This window comes from Stegastes partitus, unplaced genomic scaffold (genome assembly GCF_000690725.1).
Source record: "Stegastes partitus isolate 25-593 unplaced genomic scaffold, Stegastes_partitus-1.0.2 Scaffold706, whole genome shotgun sequence".
In the NCBI taxonomy this organism is placed as follows: Eukaryota; Metazoa; Chordata; class Actinopteri; family Pomacentridae; genus Stegastes; species Stegastes partitus.
The window spans coordinates 297,536-319,006 of record NW_007578437.1 but is presented as its reverse complement, the minus strand read 5'-3'; the positions used below and the strand labels follow the sequence as shown (position 1 = coordinate 319,006).

At 41.0% G+C, this 21,471-nt stretch overlaps 1 protein-coding gene across 1 annotated transcript in view; it reads right to left on the bottom strand.

The window, feature by feature from the left end:
- Positions 1–4,249: 4,249 nt before the first annotated feature.
- Positions 4,250–21,471, bottom strand: part of cntn3a.1 (contactin 3a, tandem duplicate 1) — a 78,044-nt gene continuing 60,822 nt past the window's right edge. The window contains exons 12-22 of the mRNA XM_008290976.1: positions 18,132–18,307; positions 15,504–15,621; positions 12,937–13,095; positions 12,571–12,720; positions 11,739–11,809; positions 10,965–11,199; positions 9,073–9,188; positions 8,632–8,818; positions 6,184–6,296; positions 5,115–5,283; positions 4,250–4,335 (exon numbers count right to left, since the gene is read on the bottom strand). Coding sequence (XP_008289198.1) covers positions 4,250–4,335; positions 5,115–5,283; positions 6,184–6,296; positions 8,632–8,818; positions 9,073–9,188; positions 10,965–11,199; positions 11,739–11,809; positions 12,571–12,720; positions 12,937–13,095; positions 15,504–15,621; positions 18,132–18,307 — 1,580 coding nt within the window. The remainder of the gene's footprint in view (positions 4,336–5,114; positions 5,284–6,183; positions 6,297–8,631; positions 8,819–9,072; positions 9,189–10,964; positions 11,200–11,738; positions 11,810–12,570; positions 12,721–12,936; positions 13,096–15,503; positions 15,622–18,131; positions 18,308–21,471) is intronic.

The following is a 21,471-nucleotide window of genomic DNA, read 5'->3' as shown; positions in this document are numbered from 1 at the left end:
TTTCCAGCCGCTGGTGCTGTTCAATACATCTCAAGATATCCGTTTGCTTTTAATTTTCTGGTGAAGAAACAACTCGACACTGTGGTTGTGGTGACTGATGGTTTTTTTTCTACTGCTATTAATTTTGCAGCAAATTTCCTTCATCTTTTTTTTTTTTTTTTAAGCCACCCTGCTGAAATGGTATTATGCATCAGAGCTGTTACTGATACTCCTTTTCATGTAAAGTAGTGTTATAAATGAATAAACTATACAGTAGGAGAAGCATCTTTGAACTTTTAGCTGTGTGTGATTTGGTACATGGATGTTAGAGGGATGCCATAGACGTGTAATGTGCCAATTAAGGTAGCAGTCGAATTGTACAAACGCTGGTTTTGTATGAAATAACTTTATATGAACAAGCTACTTTTAATTACAAAAGTGCCAGAAAGTCAAATGCATAAACTTGGCATGGCGAGGTTTCCCTTTAATTATGATCTCTTTAGTGTTTGAAGGAAAAAAAAAAAAAAACAGGAAAAAAAAAAGTACAATTTTGTTCTTTGCAAAAGTCATATTTTATACATTAATCAACACATGCAGCAGAAAATTCATTCTACTGATAAAAAAAACCAAACTGTCATGTCAGGTTCACGAGGGTTTTGCTGAGGTATGACTTTGGCTTTCAGACACCAAACTTTGCAGTCAGTGTTCACATGTGTGGTGTAACTCCTGTTGTGTTTCCGATTTTGATTCCAAATCCTTTTACAGTGATGGTTTAGTGATGGATGTGGATGTCAAACTGGAAGGTGGATTGAGAAAAAAAAAAAAAAAGTAAGAAAAAAATAACAATAATGCAGCCGTGCATACCTTGTACTGTATATTTGGTGCTGTTTGGTGGATTGTGTAAAGTAGTTAAAAAGGCCACGGGCTTGAGACACGCTGAGGGCGCATCGGTTACCTAAAAAAGAAGCTTTGCAGCAGCATCAAGCAGCTCAAGTCCTTCTCACCATCACTTTCACTAAGGGGGCAAATTATCCAAATCCTCCTCGGATCAACCTGTAAGGTCAAACTCACCTCCCTCTGTCCAGAAAACGGCCTGCTCATGGAAGTCTGACAAGTAATAACCAGACTGTGATTAATCGCAGACACTTGGCTGTTGCTGAGGAACCTGGTGCCGAAGTCTGATTGGATGACCTCTGGCTGACCTTTAATCCTGAGCCCTGAGCTGTCCTCCTCTTCTTCCTCCTCCTCCAAAGCTTCATCTCTTCTGCTCTGCTGCTCTACATTGCTTGGTGCTGTGTCTTTTGCTGTACATTGTACTTGCATTTCCTTCGAAAATGAATAAAGAAGAGAGAGAAAAAAAAAAAAGAACAGATGAGAAGGAAATCCCTCTGTTTGATTTCTGCAACACAAGCCTGTGTTTGTCTTATTAAGGCTGCTGCGTGTGCATATGTTTGTCCTTCAAGACGTTAATGAAGCACAAGTCCTTGATGTTTGAATCATGAAAAAGTGTAGGTTTTAGGTGCCTTACATATCAACAGTGTTTTTTTTGTTGTTTTTTTTTAATCAAGCGCCTTGGGATCTATTGAACAAGAGAAATGTATTGATAGACCTTATGGTGGTTTTCTTGCAATGATGGAAAAATGAAATAGAAAGTAGTTCTTATCTAAAAAAGTAATTATTTTACATTCACCTGTTGCTGAATTAAGGTTTCTGATCAGTACAAATGCATCTGACAGCTATAAGAAAAGAATCAGACAAACACGAAAACACAATCTGTATTTAAGTAACACAAATAATGTACATTTGTGTCTAAACCTTTTAAAAAATGGTTTGTATGGGAGGAAAGTTACATTATTTAGTGTTTTATTCAGACATGTGTCCTGTCCTATCCAGTGTCTGTTCTTGCACATCACAACTGTGCAGCATATTGCATTGGACAATGTGAGGAAATCCAGCATTAACGCTCTCCTCCCGGTGTGCAAAGACCCTTGCAGGATCACCAAGCACATCTCAAGGAAGTAAGAAACCTGGTGCCCGCAGGTATGGATTTACAGATAATGACTGCACTTGTGTTTGTTTTTAAACCAAGATCAGGAGCATCAATAGAAAGGAAACGGAGAAGAAAAGGCAGCTCTTTGTCTTGTGTAATTTGAAACAGGAGTCGGGCTACACACTGTGGCAATGACTCCGAGCAAAGAAGGAAAGTTATAACAGAGGGGCTTAGAGAGATTAAAATTCCCATCTTGAATCATCCACGCACTCATTTCCAGGCAGAAATAGTTGTTGTTGTGAACAAAAATAGGCTTTTGTGGATCGGACTTACAGATACAGCATGTGTCGAGCTTTCTGTAAATGCTTTAACAAAAGCAAGAAGCCATATTTTTTGCTCTTTTAAAGTTTTTCTTAAATCTAAGTCAGTTGTTAAGGTTTATGTAATAGTATCACTGAGAGGTGCCATATTTAATGGAAGCTTTATGGTCTTTTCAGCAGCACTCCAGTCACATACTTTTAAGCAATGACTTTAAAATCTGTAAAATTCAACAAAACCATTTAAATATATGCACACAAGTTCACTTGTCACTCGAGAAATGGTAAAAACGGTCCACTTTCTAGCGTTTTCCAGTGCAAACTCCTTAGAAAACCATTAAATGTGACCTGTAGGGGATGAAACTTTTTTTGTCACACTGGAATTTTAAAAAACCTCTTTTAGGAAAGTGAAAATTACACCCACGCCTTTGAAAAGCTTTACTTGAAACTGGCAGCCCGTTGAAAAAGCAGCACTTAGATTTAAAGCACACAAACTTTTTTTGGCCTCTTCTGACAACAAAGAAAGAAATGAGGAAAATGGCATTATGTTTATTAAAAGCAGGTTGATCCATTCAGACACCCTAAGCAAGGTACATACACTGACCAATCATCATGCCAAACAGCAGCCGACAGTAACAAACCGTCCCTACTTTGTAGTAAGCTATGTTAGAAAAGTCAGTAATCACTGCCACTTATTGTATTACAATGCTCATCAGGAAGGACATAAGAGAAAGGCCTATTTTTTTTTTCTGAGCCCAAAAACGCCCAAAAAATATGATCTAAAAAAATGACCAAAAGTGAAAAATCTCAACATAGCAAACAGTTAGGTCAGTTATCCATAAATTATAGCATGAGTGAGCCAAAATACAATGCGGATAAACCAAGAAGGAAAAATAAATAAAAGCTCTTTTGAATAATAACAACATGGATAATAATCATAAGACTTAAGGCTCATTTGGGACCTGAGGATTTCATACATACAGTGTACAACAACGCAGCTCACACTGCTCAGCGTGCCTTTGTTACACACCTACCATGGATAAAGGAGGAAGGGGTAAGACATCGATTAATAAAACACAAGTTTGCTGTTTACAATGGAAGCCATGATGGAGGGGATACACGCTGAATTATCTCACAATGACACAACGGGCGGAATTGAACCTTGTTGGCCCCTTTGGTTCCAGTTCAGTTTCATGGCAACTCGGAGGTTTGGATGATGTAACGTAAAAGCATGAAGAAAATCCAGGCAAAGTTATAAAGGTCTCAAATTCTGGTTGTCAAGAAGCAATGAGGCCTAGCTCCCTGTTTTGTTTTTTTTTTTTCCTTTTCTTTTATTTTTTTGTTTGTTTTCTTGACAGGGTTGAGTAACAGTTGGTTTTCCTTCTTAGACGGTGCAGGAGGTTTCCCCAAAGACACTCCAAAGTGTCCCCTTAATCCCCTTAAATCAAGCTTGAATATGACTTCAATCACATAAATATGCGCTTAGCAAATGGGTTTAGGTCTCCTCCGCTCCCATGTATGTTTAAATCCCATCATCCAAGAAAAAGTCCGGTGGTACATACAAATCCGTTTAAGAGGACCTGCGCGGTCCCACCGAGAAAAACATATGCACATCCTATTGTGGCCTTCGAGGCAAAAAACCTTATGAGAATATCCAGAGAGAGAGAGAGAAAAAAAAAGAACATCTTCAAAGAGACTGCCGTCGAGTCATGGTGTCCTTTCAGTTCCATAAAAGCAACTTCTGAAAGAGACAGTTCCTTTCAGTGACTACTTTAAGGAAGGTAGAGGAAAAGAGTCTTCCTCACAAAGAGATCTTTGTAGAAAGAAGAGGAAAGACACAGTAGGGTGGGGAAGGGGAGCAGGTGGAAATGCGGCTGTCAGCCTCTGGTTGTCTTTGACCTGCTGTTTTTTTTTGTTTTCCTCTTAAAAAGCAGCTGTAGCGCCCGGTTCCTGCAGATGTTTGTCATAGCACCGTTCTGGCTGTGAGGATTAGGACTGCAAGGTTGATGGAGGGAAAGGTCTCTGGAGCTGCTCCTGTGGGTATGGAGCCTGAAATAGACAATAAAATCAAAATCCAACATGTGTGTGGTCTAGAAATGTAGCTGTTCAGTAAATATACAGGTTCCACATAAATGACCATAATACAGAAACATAGAGACACAATTAAAAATGCATTCGGTCACAATGAATGGCTGCTTGTGGTGTGAGTAAACACATACATCAATAGGTGGCACTAGTGCAACACACTCAGCTGTGGAGGCAACCTGAATTTCACAGAGCGAGACTAGTGAGGCGGGCACGGCAACAGACACAGCTTGATTAAAAGGGAACATCCACTGTCAAACAACCAGCTACAGGCAATATTTGGTGCATGTCGGAGACTATTTTGTTATTTGATTATATATATACATATATTCCCCCGTCTCTGGGTAAGAGACTATATTTTAAAGCTACTGCATAAGGAGAAAAAAAAATGTCTTATGGGGAAGAAAATACCTCATAGAAGAGTCTGAGATGACAATTTATCTATTTAATGCAGCTGTAGAATGTGTTGTGCTTAGAGTAGCAGAGTATATTTTCACTCTGACAAGTCTTGATTAAAAGCAATACTTTTGCAGGCTTTCTCTGCGAGTTCTGGGAAACTTAAGAACTTAAAAGAAATCCGCTTAGAGAGGTGCGACAAGACAATTTAAAGGTAAAGGAGGGAGGGGGGCAAATTAATTCCTGAACACCAATGTATGCACATGTGCAGGTAGATTATATTTCAGCTGGGATCCTATATCTCAAACAGAGACATCTATCATTTTAATGTTTCAGGATTGTTCTACCTGCTATCTTGGGGATGGTGATCTGGCGGCTGCTGATGCCTTCTCCTCCCTCACTGAAGGGTTTGATCTGGATCACGTAACCTTGGTTGACTGGCAGCGACAACTCCAAGGAGGTGTTGTTGGTCTCCACCACATTGGGTCGGCTGTGCTTGTCCTGGCTGTACATCACCTGCAGGAAACAGAGTGCGAAAGAAGATAACAGCGCACGTCGTGGCACGAAGTCAGCCCCAGCCCGATGCATCGTGTGAGAGGTTGAAACATTGGCAAGAGAATCTAACTCGGCTCCATGAGATGGAATGAGTCGTCTCTGAGAGCAACAAGCATGAATCTCCAAAAATCTGGAGGAGAGGGTTCAGCGGAGATTCATCAATCCTCACTTTTGCACTGTGGATGCATCTGTCCCCTTTCGACAAACACTGCACTCTAATTTCAGGAGACCCTTTCAATGTAGTGGGAATAATGTGCATCGACTGCAGGTGACTAAGATCCAGTGTAGGAGGCTGCAAACTAATGTCCTATTTTTTTTTTTTCCAGATATACAAGCCAAATGGCACTTCAGATGGATTAATAACAAACTGAAATGCAGTTGCTAAAATAATCATTAAAATATGTATTATGCATTTGAGGCAAGTCAAATGTCGCAATCTGGGTGGATGACCATTAATCAGACGGTGCCGTGACTCCCCCTTGAGCAACGATCGCAAAAGTTTTGTTGCTTTTGTGTAGCTAGAACTAATGCATCGTAGGGTGAGCTGCCTTAAGAAATGAAGGCTGTTTGTGTGCGACACATTACATCACCACAATATGAGCATGAAATACAGCTTCATGCATTAATAACGCAGTGAGAAGTTTATCAGTGTTCATAAACACGAGTGCAGTCAAAACTGGCAAGAAAGAAAAAAGAAAAAAAAAAAAACCAGGGTGCTCATATGGAGTAAATGGACCAAGTGACAATCTGTCAGTCTCTGTTATGTTACAATCTATAAAAACCACTCACTCGTCAGGATTGCAGTGACTCCCGTTCAGGCGGTCTCTCTATTGGAGGAGAGTAAAGCTCTCTGTTTCTTACCTTGTATCCTGTGACCTCCGACTCATTCTCTAAAGCGTGCACTTGGTCCCACCTCAGGATAACCTTGGAGTTGGAAGTGTTCCACATGATTTTGACCGGGGCTTGACTAGGAGCTGGAGGACGACAAGGGGGGGGGGGCAGGACAAGAAGAGGAAGAGGAGAGAAAAAAAAAACAACAGGCCGTCCAATCAATAAACAGTCCAGAACCAACTCAGCATGAAGGAGATTTCTCATTATCAGTTCATCATCCCACTGTTAGGAGTGAGCAGTGACTCCAGGAATACATGTGTGGGAGTCAGAATGGGGGAGTAATGAAATGACACGGAGAAGTGTGCACTGTGATTTACCTAGAATAAAGGGATATATATTATTAGTAAGCAGAAAATGCTACACACCCGTCTATAGGTTAAAGCTATTTACCATCATTGGATCCATCAAGCATTGTCCTAATGAGCCCCTAATTTGTTGGCATCTTGCACAAGCTTCTGCACACAGATGACTCGGTGCAGATTGCTGCCAACTGCAGATGGCAGTAAAATATACATGTAAGTGCATGCAAGCCATAAAAAAGAAGGAGAAGACAAATAGAAGAAACAAAATATAAGGCTCCTCTCATTTCTCTCTCCTGAACCAACTCGTCTCCTCTGTCCTCCGTCCTCCTGCCTGTGAAATCGATCTCAGCGCGCCATCTTGAAGGATGTCTCAATTCCCAAAATGCATCTCGAGGCCAGACGAGGCCATGAGCTACGAGCGAGGATGCACAGGTGTATCCTCGCTGTAACCTTTGTGGGAGTCTTTTCGGAAGTCTTTTCGGTACCCGTGATGAACTAAAGAGCTGTGCTGGGATGTTACAAACCATGACTTGCAATACAATGTTCTGCTAGGAGACCTTGTTTAAGTGGACAATACTTAGACCTGTACCACCCATTTAAACACAGTGCCAGACTAAACACATCCCACCACAATGGTAACGGCACTAACCGATGGTAACAGGCTCTCCAGCTGAACAGCGCGACCCGTCACAACTCAAAATGCTGCTCAGGAATGGCTCGAGAAACATGACAAATAACCTGAGATGTTAAAACATCCTCTAAATTGGGTGCCACTATAGCTCACCTGGTTGAGCTGGCGTCCCATGTGCAGGGCTACAGTCCCAATGTGGAGGTCATGAGTTCGAATCCCGCTCCTGGCCCTTTCCCACATGTCCTTCCCCCATTCTTCTCCCCTACTTTCCTGTCTCTCTCTCACTACACTATCCAACAAAGGCCAAAAAAAAAAAAAAAACATCCTCTAAACTACAGAGAATTTAGTTCTATCGAGAATCCGTGAGATGCGGCAGAAGATGCTGGATCCATCCAGGCCTCACCCCAACCCCAAAAGATCCACTGACAGCATCCCGGAGCCACAAGACACCCGACATCCCGACAGTCAAAGCTGTGTGGCAGGTTGAACAGGACCAGTAATCAGCAGGTGGTTCTAATGTTGTCGCTGATGGATGTCACTCAATCATAATATATGTCACTCTTTATTTGTGTGTAACTCTTTAGCGTGCAGCTGCTTTTATACTTCACGGCGCGTCTGAAAAAAAGATGAATGACATCCGTACATTCTTGTCACATTAAGCTCCGTTGTGAATTGAATTTAAGATAAGTATATACCGCAAGTTATCGTGGACACGGTTCTGCTCATCTGACAGAAATCATAAAATACAGCGGCAGGCTGCAGCAAAACAAAGGACATATGGTGCAGCTGTGCCACATGTCATTTCGACTTGACGTTGCTTTAAAATAATCACTCTGAAGGAAGGAATTTGTTAAATGCCTGTTGCTCTCCTCCTTGTTTCATCTCCTCTGTTGTTTATCTCAGGTGGGAGGGACTGAAACGTGAGGAGAGGAGACAAGGAAAGCAAATTGAGGATGCACAAGCTGAGAAATGAGAAGATGGGTCTGCTGAGAGGTTATAATGTTATTAGGGGATCCTTCCTGAACTGGAAACATCTCATCATTCGCCAAGTAGACCTCCATGTCAAATCAGCCAGCGTGGCGGTAAATTAAACTGGCATTTACATAAAAAATTGGCCGTGTCTACGAAACGAAATGAGCATAATATGAGATAGTTTCATGCTGTGTACGTCGGCGAGATGCCAGGAAACAAAGCAAAAAGGAGGAAAGAAGAAAACATATGGTGATTTCAAAATCAGATAATGGCTTTGTGAAGGGGGGAAAAAGCATTTACCCACATTTAATGTAAACAGTCAATGTAAAAAACAACAGCTGATACCCTAAGAAAGCAGCACACGGTACTCCTTCTACACTGAATGGTTCTATTATTGGTGAAATGTATTGAATGTGCTCCTGTAGTGACGAGAAAAAGCAAAAAAAACAAGGACAAGAATACACAAAAGGACACTGTCAGTCACCAGCAGTATCATTTAGGCAGAGTTCTTACGTGGCTTCTTGGTTGTGACGTTGACTATGCTGCTCTGTGGACCCACTCCAGCGCTGTTGTAGGCCCGCAGGGACATGAAATAGGTACTGCTGCCCTCCAGATCCCTGATGAGTACTGAAGTTTTATTCCCCACCGTCCTGATCACGCTGGCTGCAGCCTGCTTTTCCTTCTCACCCCAATACTGCAACTAAAACACACACAAAAAAGAAAACTACACTTTATTCATCTGCATCTAATCTGCTGCTCCCATATTTAACTGTTTACAATTGTGAGCATTAAACCCAGAGGGCTCTCATATACTGCTGCTTATTTCATAATCATATAGACACAGGAAGGTCAGCACATTTTTATCTAATGAAAAATAAATAAACATATAATGTCACTCGCTTCTGGCCACTATGTTTGTACAAGTCCTATTGTGTGGGCATGTGTTGGTTTGACCTCATAGCCCAGGATGCGTCTGCGGTTGTTACTCCAGGCCAGCGGCTTCCAGGTGACCTCTACCTCGGATGCTGATACACTCTTCGCCCTCAGCCTCCCCGGAGCTCTGCTGGGCTCTGAAAGGCACACAGGATAGTCAGGAGGGGGTGCAGGAGGTGGGGGGGAGGGGGAAGAAGACATGGATTCACTACACCCACGTCTAACTGTCTGAATATGCTGCAGCTCCATCCGGTCGATCCACACTACAGCGTGAGACAGAGTGAGGAGGAGTTTCGACTGGATATTGTGCCACTCAGAAGCGTGATATAATAACTTCATTTGGTCGGTGACAACAATATGCAGGTGTGGCGTCTATAGCACACATGTGCTAAAGTATTAAGTGCTTTATGTAAACTGTTAATATGATAATGATGGAACTGTGCTTCATAACTTTCTTTTAAAGGATCGTCATACACAGGAAAACACTTTGGGTTGATCACCGATGTTTGGTGTAAAATGCAATTACCTTCCAGCTTTTGCGGCCAACTTTTCCTGATTTGTCTTTATGCAAAATTAAAACCTGCTAATGCCACCACTGCCTGCATTAGTTTGTTGATTAAACGTGATTTTACAGCCTACGAAAGTCTTATGTCTCTTTAAATATTCATGATTAAATGTGCAACAGCTTGGGTCCAAGTTCACGAAAAAAATGCTTCTTTACATGATTTATTGAGTCTTCACCAGTCATAAACATCTTCAGGACTGTGTGGGTGTGGTTTGATCAGTTCATAAGATCAGTGGAACCCAAAGTGAGGGTCAGTATAAATTGATCTCCAGAAATAAAATAAAATTAAAAATATATACATACTGGAAAAAGCACATTTAAGCCACAACAGCTGCAAAAGATGTAAAAGAAATAGCATAGATACTAGAGTTTCTTCACAGAGATTGCTTTGACTGGATTGTTTTAATAGTTTATACTGAATTACCCTAAATAATATTAGGATTTAGGTTGCTGTGTTCTTTTGTGTTGTCCATATGTCTGTGTTTAGGTAGGTCAGTTAGTGTGTGTCCAGCTGCACGTATAAGTGCATTAGTACTGGTGATGCACGATATGAAAATTTCTGGCAGATACCGATATCTGATATTAAGATTTCTGATATCACCGATAACCGATATTACCGTTGTCGATATTCAATTTTTGTTCACACCGAAAAATGAGTGTCAGTAAGCACTGTGAGAACGTGAAGACTACTCAAAAGAAGCCTGTACCAAATTAGACCCACAGTCTTCTTTACGTAACAAAAGCAAGACGTATTTAAACATATTTTGACATATTTAATGTTCAAGTCCAGGACAATTTAAGTAAAAACACCTGTGAAATAGCAGCAACATCAAATGTAGAGACAAAGGTGCTAATGTGAGAGAATCATCGGTTTTTCATTAAATTTGTTCATTGGACCGATACCGATTTATGGGAAAAAACACTAATATCACCAACGTGGTCGCCGATATAGCTTGCATCCCTAATTAGTGCCTCTAGATTAGACTGATATTGGTGTCTAAAAAGAAAAAAACGAACCCAAAACTTCCTAAAAATTATGCTAAAGTATACTTTTAATATTCCCACTGGTACATAAAAATATGCAATTTCACCTTTTTCCATCTTAGTCCTTCAAGCTAGTACAAATACTAGCTACAAGTACAGATGTTGCTCATGTAAAATAACCAAAACTGGTAAAAACTTTTGCATAACGTTTCAAAATTGACTTTGGATCAATGGATTTTTACAATACCAGTGTATAAAACAGGAAAAAACTGCAATGAGACGAATACTAATCTGATAATGCATTACTGTGATGTAATGACTGGCACATTCCCAAAGGTAAACTAACATTTCCAATATCACGCACCTTCCTCTGCTGAGTAAATAGTCGTCACTGTACTGAAGGGTCCTTCTCCCTTGTTGTTGTAAACCCCGACTTTAACTTGGTAAGGGGAGAAGGGAGGGATGCTCTCATTCTTGAAGACGTATCTGGAAGCATCTGGCGACGTGACGGCAGCCTGCATCCAACCTTGCGCCCCGAGTGGGCGGAAAGCCACCACGTATCCGAAGCCCGGACCGCTCTGCAGCTCCTCAGGAACAGGCTGAGGAGGTACGAGATGACTCAGAGGGATGACTCAAGAGAGACGAGCATGACTGATCTCACAGATATTAATACCTAAAAGAAATGCAGCTCTGCACAGATTAGGCCACTTAGACGAACAGCGCTGAGGGCACTTTCTGTCCGTGCAAGGCTTGCATGAACTTATCATTCTGTCTGGTTAAGTGATTTTAGACTGAGGAGAAACATAATAGAAATATCCAAACAGCACCGCAAAGTGATTCTCGACATGTTCCAACTCTTTTGCTACAAAATTGATGCCAGAAATCCAAACAATGTATAAAATTAGATGATACAAACATTTAAAATCAATATTCCATTACTCTTTTGCTTTTTAGCAGCCTTAATATGAACAGGACTGTCTTTTTTTTTTTTTTTTTACATTTCATAAACACACAAAATTGAGTTTTTTTAAATTAAAACCTCTCTCAATTATGAACTTCAAAATAACAAATAAATAAAAACAGATTACACCACTTAATGTAAGTGCTAAAAGACAAACAAACAACAAAAAAAACTCACCTCCCATGTGATGACCAGCTCCGAACGTCCTCCGCCGCCACCATTCACCCTCGCTGGAGTCACTCTTGGAACTAACCGATCAAACACAGTTTTAGGAGATGTGAAAGCTTGTATATTCAGATATCTGCAAATCTTACTGAAAATATGCAGCATTCTGTTGCTCACCGTTACAACATGTCAGACATTTACGACTTCCTGCAGCTTTCTCTGGAGCTATAAAAGGTTTTATACAACTTTTTCAAATTTGCAGTGGTGCTCCCAAAACCCATCAGATTGAGGTCTTACTGAAGCTGTAAATTACCGCCCTGTACTCATTCAGAGGGTATTTCTGTGGGTTGGTTATTGTGAGACGGTGTAATGTGTTATGTTGCTATTGTGTATTAATCCATCTTATATGTATATGTGCATAAGGAATACATGGGTGCCTATGCATTCTTATATGTGCAGCTCTGTATAAAAACTCTCAACTAACAGTTAACTTTTTGCATTTTGGGCTTACTGCAAGTAAGTTGTAAACCAAAAATACTCTATCTGTTACAGGTATTTCTATGCAGTGGCTGTAAGAGGATTTATTTTTCGCTCTCTTCATACAAGCAGGTCAAACTATCTGACTGAAGGTGCCTGGAATCAATAATGTTGCTGGTTCATTCATGTGTTGTGGCGCCTTGAGGAAGCAGAGATTTCTCTGAAAAACCGCGCTACAATAAAGTTCTTTGAAGGGATCTAATTGCTGTCCTGAAGTCGGATCTCTCTCCCCTTAATGTGCATAATTTAGAAACCATTTGTGTCACTGTTGGCAGCAGAGGAGATGTAAGGAACGTCTGATACATACGCATTTCTTTGGTGCGGGCCTTTGTGGAGGGTTTGCTGGGCTCTCCTGTTCCTATGCTGTTGGTTGCCAAGACTCTGAACTCATACTCCACCCAGGGACTCAAGTCAATGACAGTGGCTGACAGCTGCTTCCCCCCCAGCAGCTCAGGAACTGAGAGACATCACAGAAATAACCTTTCATCAAAGCCCTGCAAGATCTGCCACTGAAAGTTAGCCAAGCTGGTGATGTGTTATTTACTGTCATTTTATGTGTGGTGTTCAGAAAAAAAAAAGGATCCCAGTCACCACCCTCAATCCTTTTTATCTCCTCAGTAAATTTAACATTTATGAAAACCTACACACGGACTGTCAGATGAAACCGGCCTACCAGTGGTGACGGCTTGCCACCCGAGAGAGAAGGGCGTCCTGGCCTGGATGGTGTAGCTGAGGACGGGGCTGTGGTTGTCCGAGCCCGGTCCCCAGGACAGAGGGGCCGTGGTCTCCGTCATCTCGGTCACCTGACAGTCCACAGGGGGGCCTGGAGGACCTGGAAACATAATTAGCCGCAGTTCGCTCACACAGGGTGATGAATAGTGTCGAGATTAACGGAGACGAGAGGCGGCAGAATGGAGACACAGAGTGGGTGGGCCACGCTTAAAGCTGATGTAACACACTGATTAAAAGAGAGAGACTATTAGGAGAACAGCTGCTAACGCTTTCTGAAGCAATCCTGAACCAGTCTCAACTTTTACTTTTGCATCAACTTTTACAATTTCACATCAGTGGTAATTCATCAAAAAAAAAAAAGAAACATAAATGAGGAACAAATCTGCACTTCATTCTTGTAAATGTGGTCTTCCTCTCCTTTAATGTTTTTTGCAGCTCCTAATCTGAGGATCAGAACCTCTCCAGGGGTTTGCGAGGTAAATCAGAGTGGCCTCAAGATGATGAATAGGATAGGAAAAAACTTCAAAATAATTTTCTATTGTACAGAATTCTATTCATTTCTCTGTAATATTAGTTTTTTGTGATTGACTACATAGCTTTACCCCTTGCAAAGATGACTGAAATGAAACAACCAAATGGTATTATGAGGGGAAAACTCTCATTTGTCAAAACTACACATACACAAAAACAGACACAGTGGTTGTACTTGTGTGAATGCTGGTTCTGCAATAAGCACCCCCGGTATGGGAGCTATGTTGTGTATTTTCAAGCTATACCATGCGCCAACTACATTTCAGTTACCATGCAGTAGCTTTTTCCTTCCTTCTGATCCAAATGATTAGTGAGTGTGTTGGTCGAGTCCAGTTACAGTCCACTGCCAGTTCAGGGAAACACTCCACAAATGCCACGGAAATTATGTGGCACTTCACATGATGCATTTAAGGCTCATTACTCATTTTAAAAAGCCGATCCCCGACAGTCAACAGCTGCTGGTTGTGAGCCCAGCTGCAGCCGCCCTGCCTGGCTGTGACAGGTGAAGCTGTGGCTGATTGTAGTTATTGTTCAGACTTCGGCTGTGGTCCGGTTTGCTGTGCTGCGGATGTGTCCAGCTGTTACTATTTGAACCTGCGGTGCTTTAATGACAGATGTGAAGTTCAGGAAAGCGGCAACTTCAATACAACGCTCAGCCAGCAAGACCATGGCTGCTCAAACACCGACCGCTGCATGTAGTCAGTGTTACACCCATTAACAATAAATGTGTCACAGTCAGAATTCTACCAGCCAAAGAACAGCCACGGCTGCAGCCACAGTCGCAGTGACAGATATGTCATCCCAAGGCTGCAGTCATAATCAGAGCTGCAGTCTGTCTCAGCAGCAGCCAGTGAGTGAGAGAGAGAGAGCAGGTGAACCAGCTACAGTTCTCTTTCTACATGCAGGGTTGCAGACTCTCACTGTAGTCACGACCAGCAGGCTGTGGAAGTCGACTATGACACAAATGCTGTGTGATATTACAGCCTAGAATTTCTCTGTGGGTCAGGGGGAATGCAAAAGTTACTGAGAGGTGATGCTGCAAATGTAGTCCTTGAAAAAAAAATCTCAGCTACAGCGCTGTCATAGCCCGATAACGAGGGCTGCCTGTGTCTGTTTGGGGTATAACACATGTGTAGTAGTTATAGCTATATTTGGATTTATATGGATAATAGGTGGGGCAAAACCAGTTATAAACTGCTTCGTTTTCTACCTTAAATTGTTTATGTTTACCATTTACGCCCCTCATACATTTAGCGTTAAGCTTAGTGGCCAACAAATAGCCATAATCTTTTAACCATGTGCTTATATATACACTAATAAGTTTAAGTTGAAAGGAGCTTTTATTGTCTGGTCTGCTTTATCATATATAATCCTCAAACATACTGTATATCTATATGTTTAGTAGCCCACAATAAAGCACAATCTTTTCACCTGAATGAGTGAAATGGCTGACATTGGAAAAAGTGAAATTAAGCTGCAATAAAAGCTCATCGTTTAAGGTTCTGCTGCTTAAGGAAAAAGCACAATTTGAAATCTGAATTTTTGGAGGTTGTGCACACATGGGAAAATCCCAGAAGACGTAAAAGTAATAAGATGTCGACTATCAAGTCATACTTTTTCATAAGTCTTGCTAGTGTTATTTTTTAATACTGAATATCAAGTCAAAGAAATTATTTGAAAATATACATTATTGCAATAACTCTGTTGATTCTTTTTTAAGTTTTTGCCTTTATTCAATAGGAAAGTCAAGAGAGAGACATGAAGATGGGGGAGGAGAATGGGGGAAGGACCTGCGGGGAAAGAGCCATGACCGGGACTCAAACCCATGACCTCTGACACTGGGGACTAGAGCCCCTGAACATGGGACGCCAGCTCAACCAGCTGAGTTATTGCAGCACCCAATTCAGTTGAGTCTTGTAAGGGTTCTATTTTATTTACTTATTTAATTATTCCTTTTACAAATACGGACATCCTTACCTCTTACGACGACATCGGTGGCAATAGACACACTGTCCACCTTGGTCTGAACCGCACAGGTATATTTCCCAGCATGCCTCAGCTGAATGTTCCGGATCATAATGTCACCATCCGACCGCTGGTGGTTGCAGAAGTTAGGAAATGGAAAGAAAAGCAAACAAAAAAAGAATCAAAAAATAGAAAAAAACCCTGTAAAATTGCAGGATTTTAAGGTTACAAAATGAGGCGAAAGAACTGCAAAAACAAGTGCAATGCCACAGTGATTTTTTCTTTTGGCATTCAGTTTATTACATTACGAAAGGACAAGGTACAGCACAAGTCCAGGGACGCGCCAAATGACTGAGTGCTGCTTTTCATGATCGTTCATGAGGACAGGTCTTTGTGTAGAATTAAAAAGCTTCTTTCAGCTCTATCCCTTTTATTCTCCCCGATTCCATTTACTCTACAGACAACCATTCAATGCCAAACGCATTATTAGCTCTGAACTTTAAAGTTCGAACTAATGTTAAGTTGATGCCTTATCTGTGAAAGTAAGGAATTGTGAAACAGGATGAGACTCGATAACTACTTTGATGTATAATCAGGGACACTTTATGGAGATAAAAATTCAGTTGCTCCAAGTCATTCGCTCTTTGAAACCCCCCCTCCATCATTAAAATAATATAAGTGGAGACAGAATGGGTCACAGATCTCTCACTTAGGCAAATTTTATATACAGCAAGGACAAAATAAAACCTCCGAGCTTGCTTATGAAATGAAGTGAGACAGTGAGAAGTCCTGCAAGACGATGTAATCCTCCATTGTCTGCCTTTTAGACACAGAAGAAAAGCTAAATGTCATTCTTTGCCCTTACAATGCTGCATTTGCATCTGCCAGGGCAGTTGCTTTGTGTTACAGCTGACTGCATAAAAATGTACAGACATATTCGCTTTCTGATAAGTTTTCAACACCGAGTCGAAAATAACAGGGTTCACCAGCGCATCCTTCGACTCTCCTTCATCTCAGGCAACATAATCACACTGTACATTGGACATAAAATATTTAATCTTGCCCGGTAGCTTTTACTCTGAAAGCACATTTGAGTTTTTTTCTGTCATTAAAATGTCTTTTAGTTAAACATTTGCTTTTCTGGATAGACTGCGTGAGTCCTATTATCTTTATCACCCCTTACAGTAAAACTACCATAAAAACAATTAGCCACAAAAAAATGCAAGGAGTCACTATTGGAAGCTGCAAAATGTGATAAAATTTGAAAAAAAACCCACGAGTGTCGTGCTGACAGGGAAGTTGCAAATCACTGCTGCTGACATACAGTTTTTTTTCCCCGTTGTTCAGCATGCAGTTTATTACAGTTTATTTGCTACCAGATGATGCTGCTGGATTGTTTTCAGCGCTTACTAATGGCAGTCGTTCCTGCGCAGAAAATAATATCACGCTGTAATTATTAATTGAACAATTTGCGAGCTGCAGTCAATGCAGAGCTGGAGGAGCTTGTCGCCGCAGTTTGCTCGACGTATGATATCACAACATGACGGTATTAGCACACAGTAACTCCCTCAGCTGCTTAAAATCCTCAGTTTCCTTTGCGCTCGACGGAGAAGCGTGTTTCATTTGTCGCAGAGGATGTTAAAAGTAGAAATCAAACACTGAGATTCATACATTTAAGGAAGCAGAACTTGGACCGTAGAGTAGCTACACCGATGACGCCTACACTTTATGTACAAACTAGTGACTCACTGCTTATTGCGTGCGCTACATTACTCTTTTTGAATTCCCAGCGCAATGTCAAGAAAAAGAAGCAGATATTTTTACAAAGTAGCCCCTCTGCCAAAGAGATCAGGGAATTTTTAATCAGTAGTCACAGTTAACGTGTCACCAGTTTGTCATGTGAGGCATGCGAGGGAATACACACAATTACAGAGCTGTTCTTGTCCGTGATCATGCCACACAAAAAAACAGAGGAAAAAAAAACCCCAAAACAAACAAGAGGTGACACAGAGGCCAAGACCTCATAATTGCTTTTCTTAATTAAAAGATGAAGATCAAACGTAACGCATGGCTGCCGCGCGCTGCATCGCCACTTCCTTGTTTTCTGCTTTTGTCAACGGAAAAAGATGTTATTAACAAATGGAACAGGCAAACATCCCGCTGTTGAGTCAGAAAAATGAAGCTGAAGAGAAATGAGATGCAAATATGCAAAAAATTTGTGATGTAATTTTACTGGAGCTCAAACAGCATCCTTATAAATTACTTTAAACAGCCTTATATATAGTTCATGCAATTTCATCTGTAGTATAATAGAGAGTAAGTAGAGGAGGATGCTCTGACTGTTATACTGAGTCCGACTGTTCACATGTGGCTTTGCTTTGAGCTGGTGATCAAATCAAACGAATCACCGCCTTCAAATGGAAACATTTTCAAGAGAATATACTTTGCCTATGAATACCATACAGTGTGTAAATGCTGTTCCACAACAACTACGAGCTCAAAGGTCATTTAAACAATTCAAATCAGAAAGTAGCGCTTATGATCTAAAGGGGATGTTGATGTGCCAAAGCGTCTCATATTTACATCCTGTTTTACCCTGAGGACACAGAGGAGGATGCAAAGACATAAAGGTGCGCTCACCCCACCAACTTTTTCAAAATAGGCCCCGTGGCTTCCAAAGTGGATGAGCTGCTCGTTGAAGAACCAGGTGAACTTGAGGTCCAGCGTCGGGTCGTGTGACACCTGGCAGGGCATCACGATGCTCTCACCGACAGTCACGTCCAGGTGGCCGGCTGGGCTGGTGATTACAGTCGCCTCTGTGAAGAGACAGCACACGCTTTAGAGATCCTACAGAGATGATATATATTCTTCCAGACTGTCCAACAATCTTAGTTTGAGTTCTTCCTATTTCTTTATGTTCCTGCAACTTGGACAAATAATTGCAAAAACATGCCACACTCAGAAACAAATCATTTCCTACCCGAGATGTTGACCAAACAAGACAAATTACCTCCGAGTCAGACAGTGATCTTATATTACATCTCTTTTTTTGAGGTTCATAAATGGGAGCATGGTCTTACATATCACTAAACAACCCAGAAGTAAAATAAACAAACAAAAAGAAATACTCCGGTGCCATTATGGCAGGTCAGTTCCGAGTCTATAATTTGGGTTCTGTTTGTGTGAGACAAAAAGCAATCCTATTTCATCCTCAGTGTGGTGCGCATCAACATAATCTTTGGTTGTCTCGGCAGGGCGTCTCATTCAGCAGCAGCAGCAGCAGCGCGGTGCAGAAGAATTCAGCACAGGCTGAGAGCCCCATACACCAGTCCACTGTGAATTATGCATGCATGTCATAAGCATCTAATGGACAGGCAAGCCAATGCAGCATGTCAGGGGGAGTAAAGGTCTATATTCAGCTCTGTCAAAACAAGCCAGCTTGTTTATCTCGCACCCCCTGAGGAGATCCGACTGGTCATGGCAGTGCATTCCAGGTGAGTCTTAGCAAAGTTCGGCATTAGATGCAAAACGAGAGGGAGCGAAACTTTGCTGCTTCCGATTGCAAACCTGTCACGCTCATTTCCTGTTATGACTGGGAGAGAATTCACAAATTGGCTCCCCCGTTCCCTACAGTGTGCTGTGCGAATGGCAATTCTCATCCCATAAACCTATGGAAAGGTGGTACATATATATTCAAACAGCCGTAAAGAGCAGTTTTCATGATAGAGATCAGAGGCAGTTTAGACTGGATGCTGATGCCTCTGTTCGAATTAGCATAGGAATGGCTGAGATGTGTCATTATGCCTGAACATCCATGGTATAAGGCATTGGAACATAGATAGCAGACATGAGCTTCTGGTGAGTCCAAGTTACTTTTCCTGGGAAGAAGTTGAACACCAGCCATGGCTTTCTAGTGAATTCTTAGTCATGATTGAGCAATCTGAAGCTAAGCGACATACAATTTACTGCAATTACATAGACAGAAGAATGGGAAGCACAGAGAACCAGCACATCTAGCAGTTAGATTATCATCCATTTAGAGCTGCGCCTGTGCCCCGATGAATAATCAAGTCTGAGATTTATCCTCTTTTAGCTCTGCTTTGGTCTCTTCCGACTCCTCGGGAAAATATCTGGACCATTAACTGCTAAATGCTTCACTATAAATATTACCAGCTGCCTGTTTGCTCTTTGTGTGGGAATTTTTTTTATGTGACACCGAAACAACGACCTGAAACTCATTACAGAGCCCCGTTAGGTTGAGGAGGAGCCGCAGTTTCAGGGGACGATTTGCACATTGATGTCAAATGAATGCTTCCTATTGATCAAATGTGAGGAATTGGAGCTTTTGCATTACAAATTAATATTTTGGTGATATAGACGGAAAATTGGGATTTGAAGGTTTTTTTTTTTCACAGTTTTCTGGCATTTTATAGATTTAATAATTAATCGTTTATAGAAAAAAAGCGTACAGATTACAGAAATCATTGAGATAATAATGAATGCTCTTATTTACAGAAAAATTCAATTAATTCAATTCAGTTTTATTTATAAAATTGAATTGCAAATTCACAACATATGTCATCTCACATCATTTAACATAGTTAGGAGACCGACAGAGAACCCAACAACCCACAGTGGCTCCAGGTCCAAAGACGCCGGCACAGCGAGCAAGTTATATTTGTGATTCAGTGACCTGTAAGCATTAGCTGTTAACATATAGTGGTGCCTAGATTAAATGCAGAATACTTATTATTTTTTTAATAGACTGCTTGCACCTTCCAATCACATGCATGAAGTATATTAAAAATTTGCAATTTAATTTCTACATTGTATAATTATTCTATCATTTCTTACACACACAGTATCAAATCCATTTCTTTATGTAAAGAGGCTGCGAAGAAAAAAAAAAAGAGAAAAAAAAGGAGGCACAATTGGGCTGCCACGCGAGCCAATTTGCAATTCAAAAAACTTGTGAAGAGGAATCAACAAAAGGCATTTTAATAGAGCAGTGTTGTTGACTCTGCTCTTTAGAAAGACCTAGAAAATTCCTTGCACTGCAGAAGTGTGTGATTTAAATGGATTGAAATCTTAAACAAACTGAGCATGGCTATGAGCCACCGTGCGAAAAAAGAAAAAAAAATCATATGAATTAAACATTGCGGCGCATGAATCCAATGAGCCTCGTGTCTCGCCTCCCTCCCCGGCCACTGTCTGTCAACTAATTGGACTGTGTATCTGTCAGGTAAGAAAAAAGCTGCTGGTCATCAAGTGATGGTCAGTGTTGTTTTTAAATGCAGCGCTGGTCAGTTATTACCCACAGATGTTGTGCAGAATGCCAGATGTGTTAGTTTATTACTGAACCTGCAGGACAACTGATGCACAAAAGAACCACCAATAACTGCAAGGCAAAAAGCAAACACATCTTTAAGGTCTTGCACATTAGGTTTGGTTTTGATATAATTTATGTGATATTGTCTTAATATATGGATTATTATCGTAGCAATACTAGGCCTGAATGCAGAACGATAGATGTGTATAGCTTAAGAGAGTGAGCTTCCCACACTGACTTACCGCTCACAGAAGCACACCTTTAGTAAAACCTGATATATAATTAACTGTAATTAACTTATATCCCTTACAGATCTATTTTTTGGGGGGGGAAATATGGACGATTTGCATTAAAAAATGGTCAAAGTACTTCCTTACACTGACTGTATGCAACTTATTTGTCAGACTGCTCCTCACTTAAGCAGTTATGACATGTTTATTACTGTATTATTTGTGTATTTCTTTAAAAAGTACAATGCAATAGCACAGTTAAATATCATAATGATATATTCTCCATAAATAAACACATTTTAAAGTGTGCATATTAGCCATACAGCATGTCTTTCTGCAGACAAGGACCCCAAACATTGAATATGCAAACTGAGTAAGTGCAGGCAGGACCACAGCATCTACGAGAGCTGACTGGGTACTG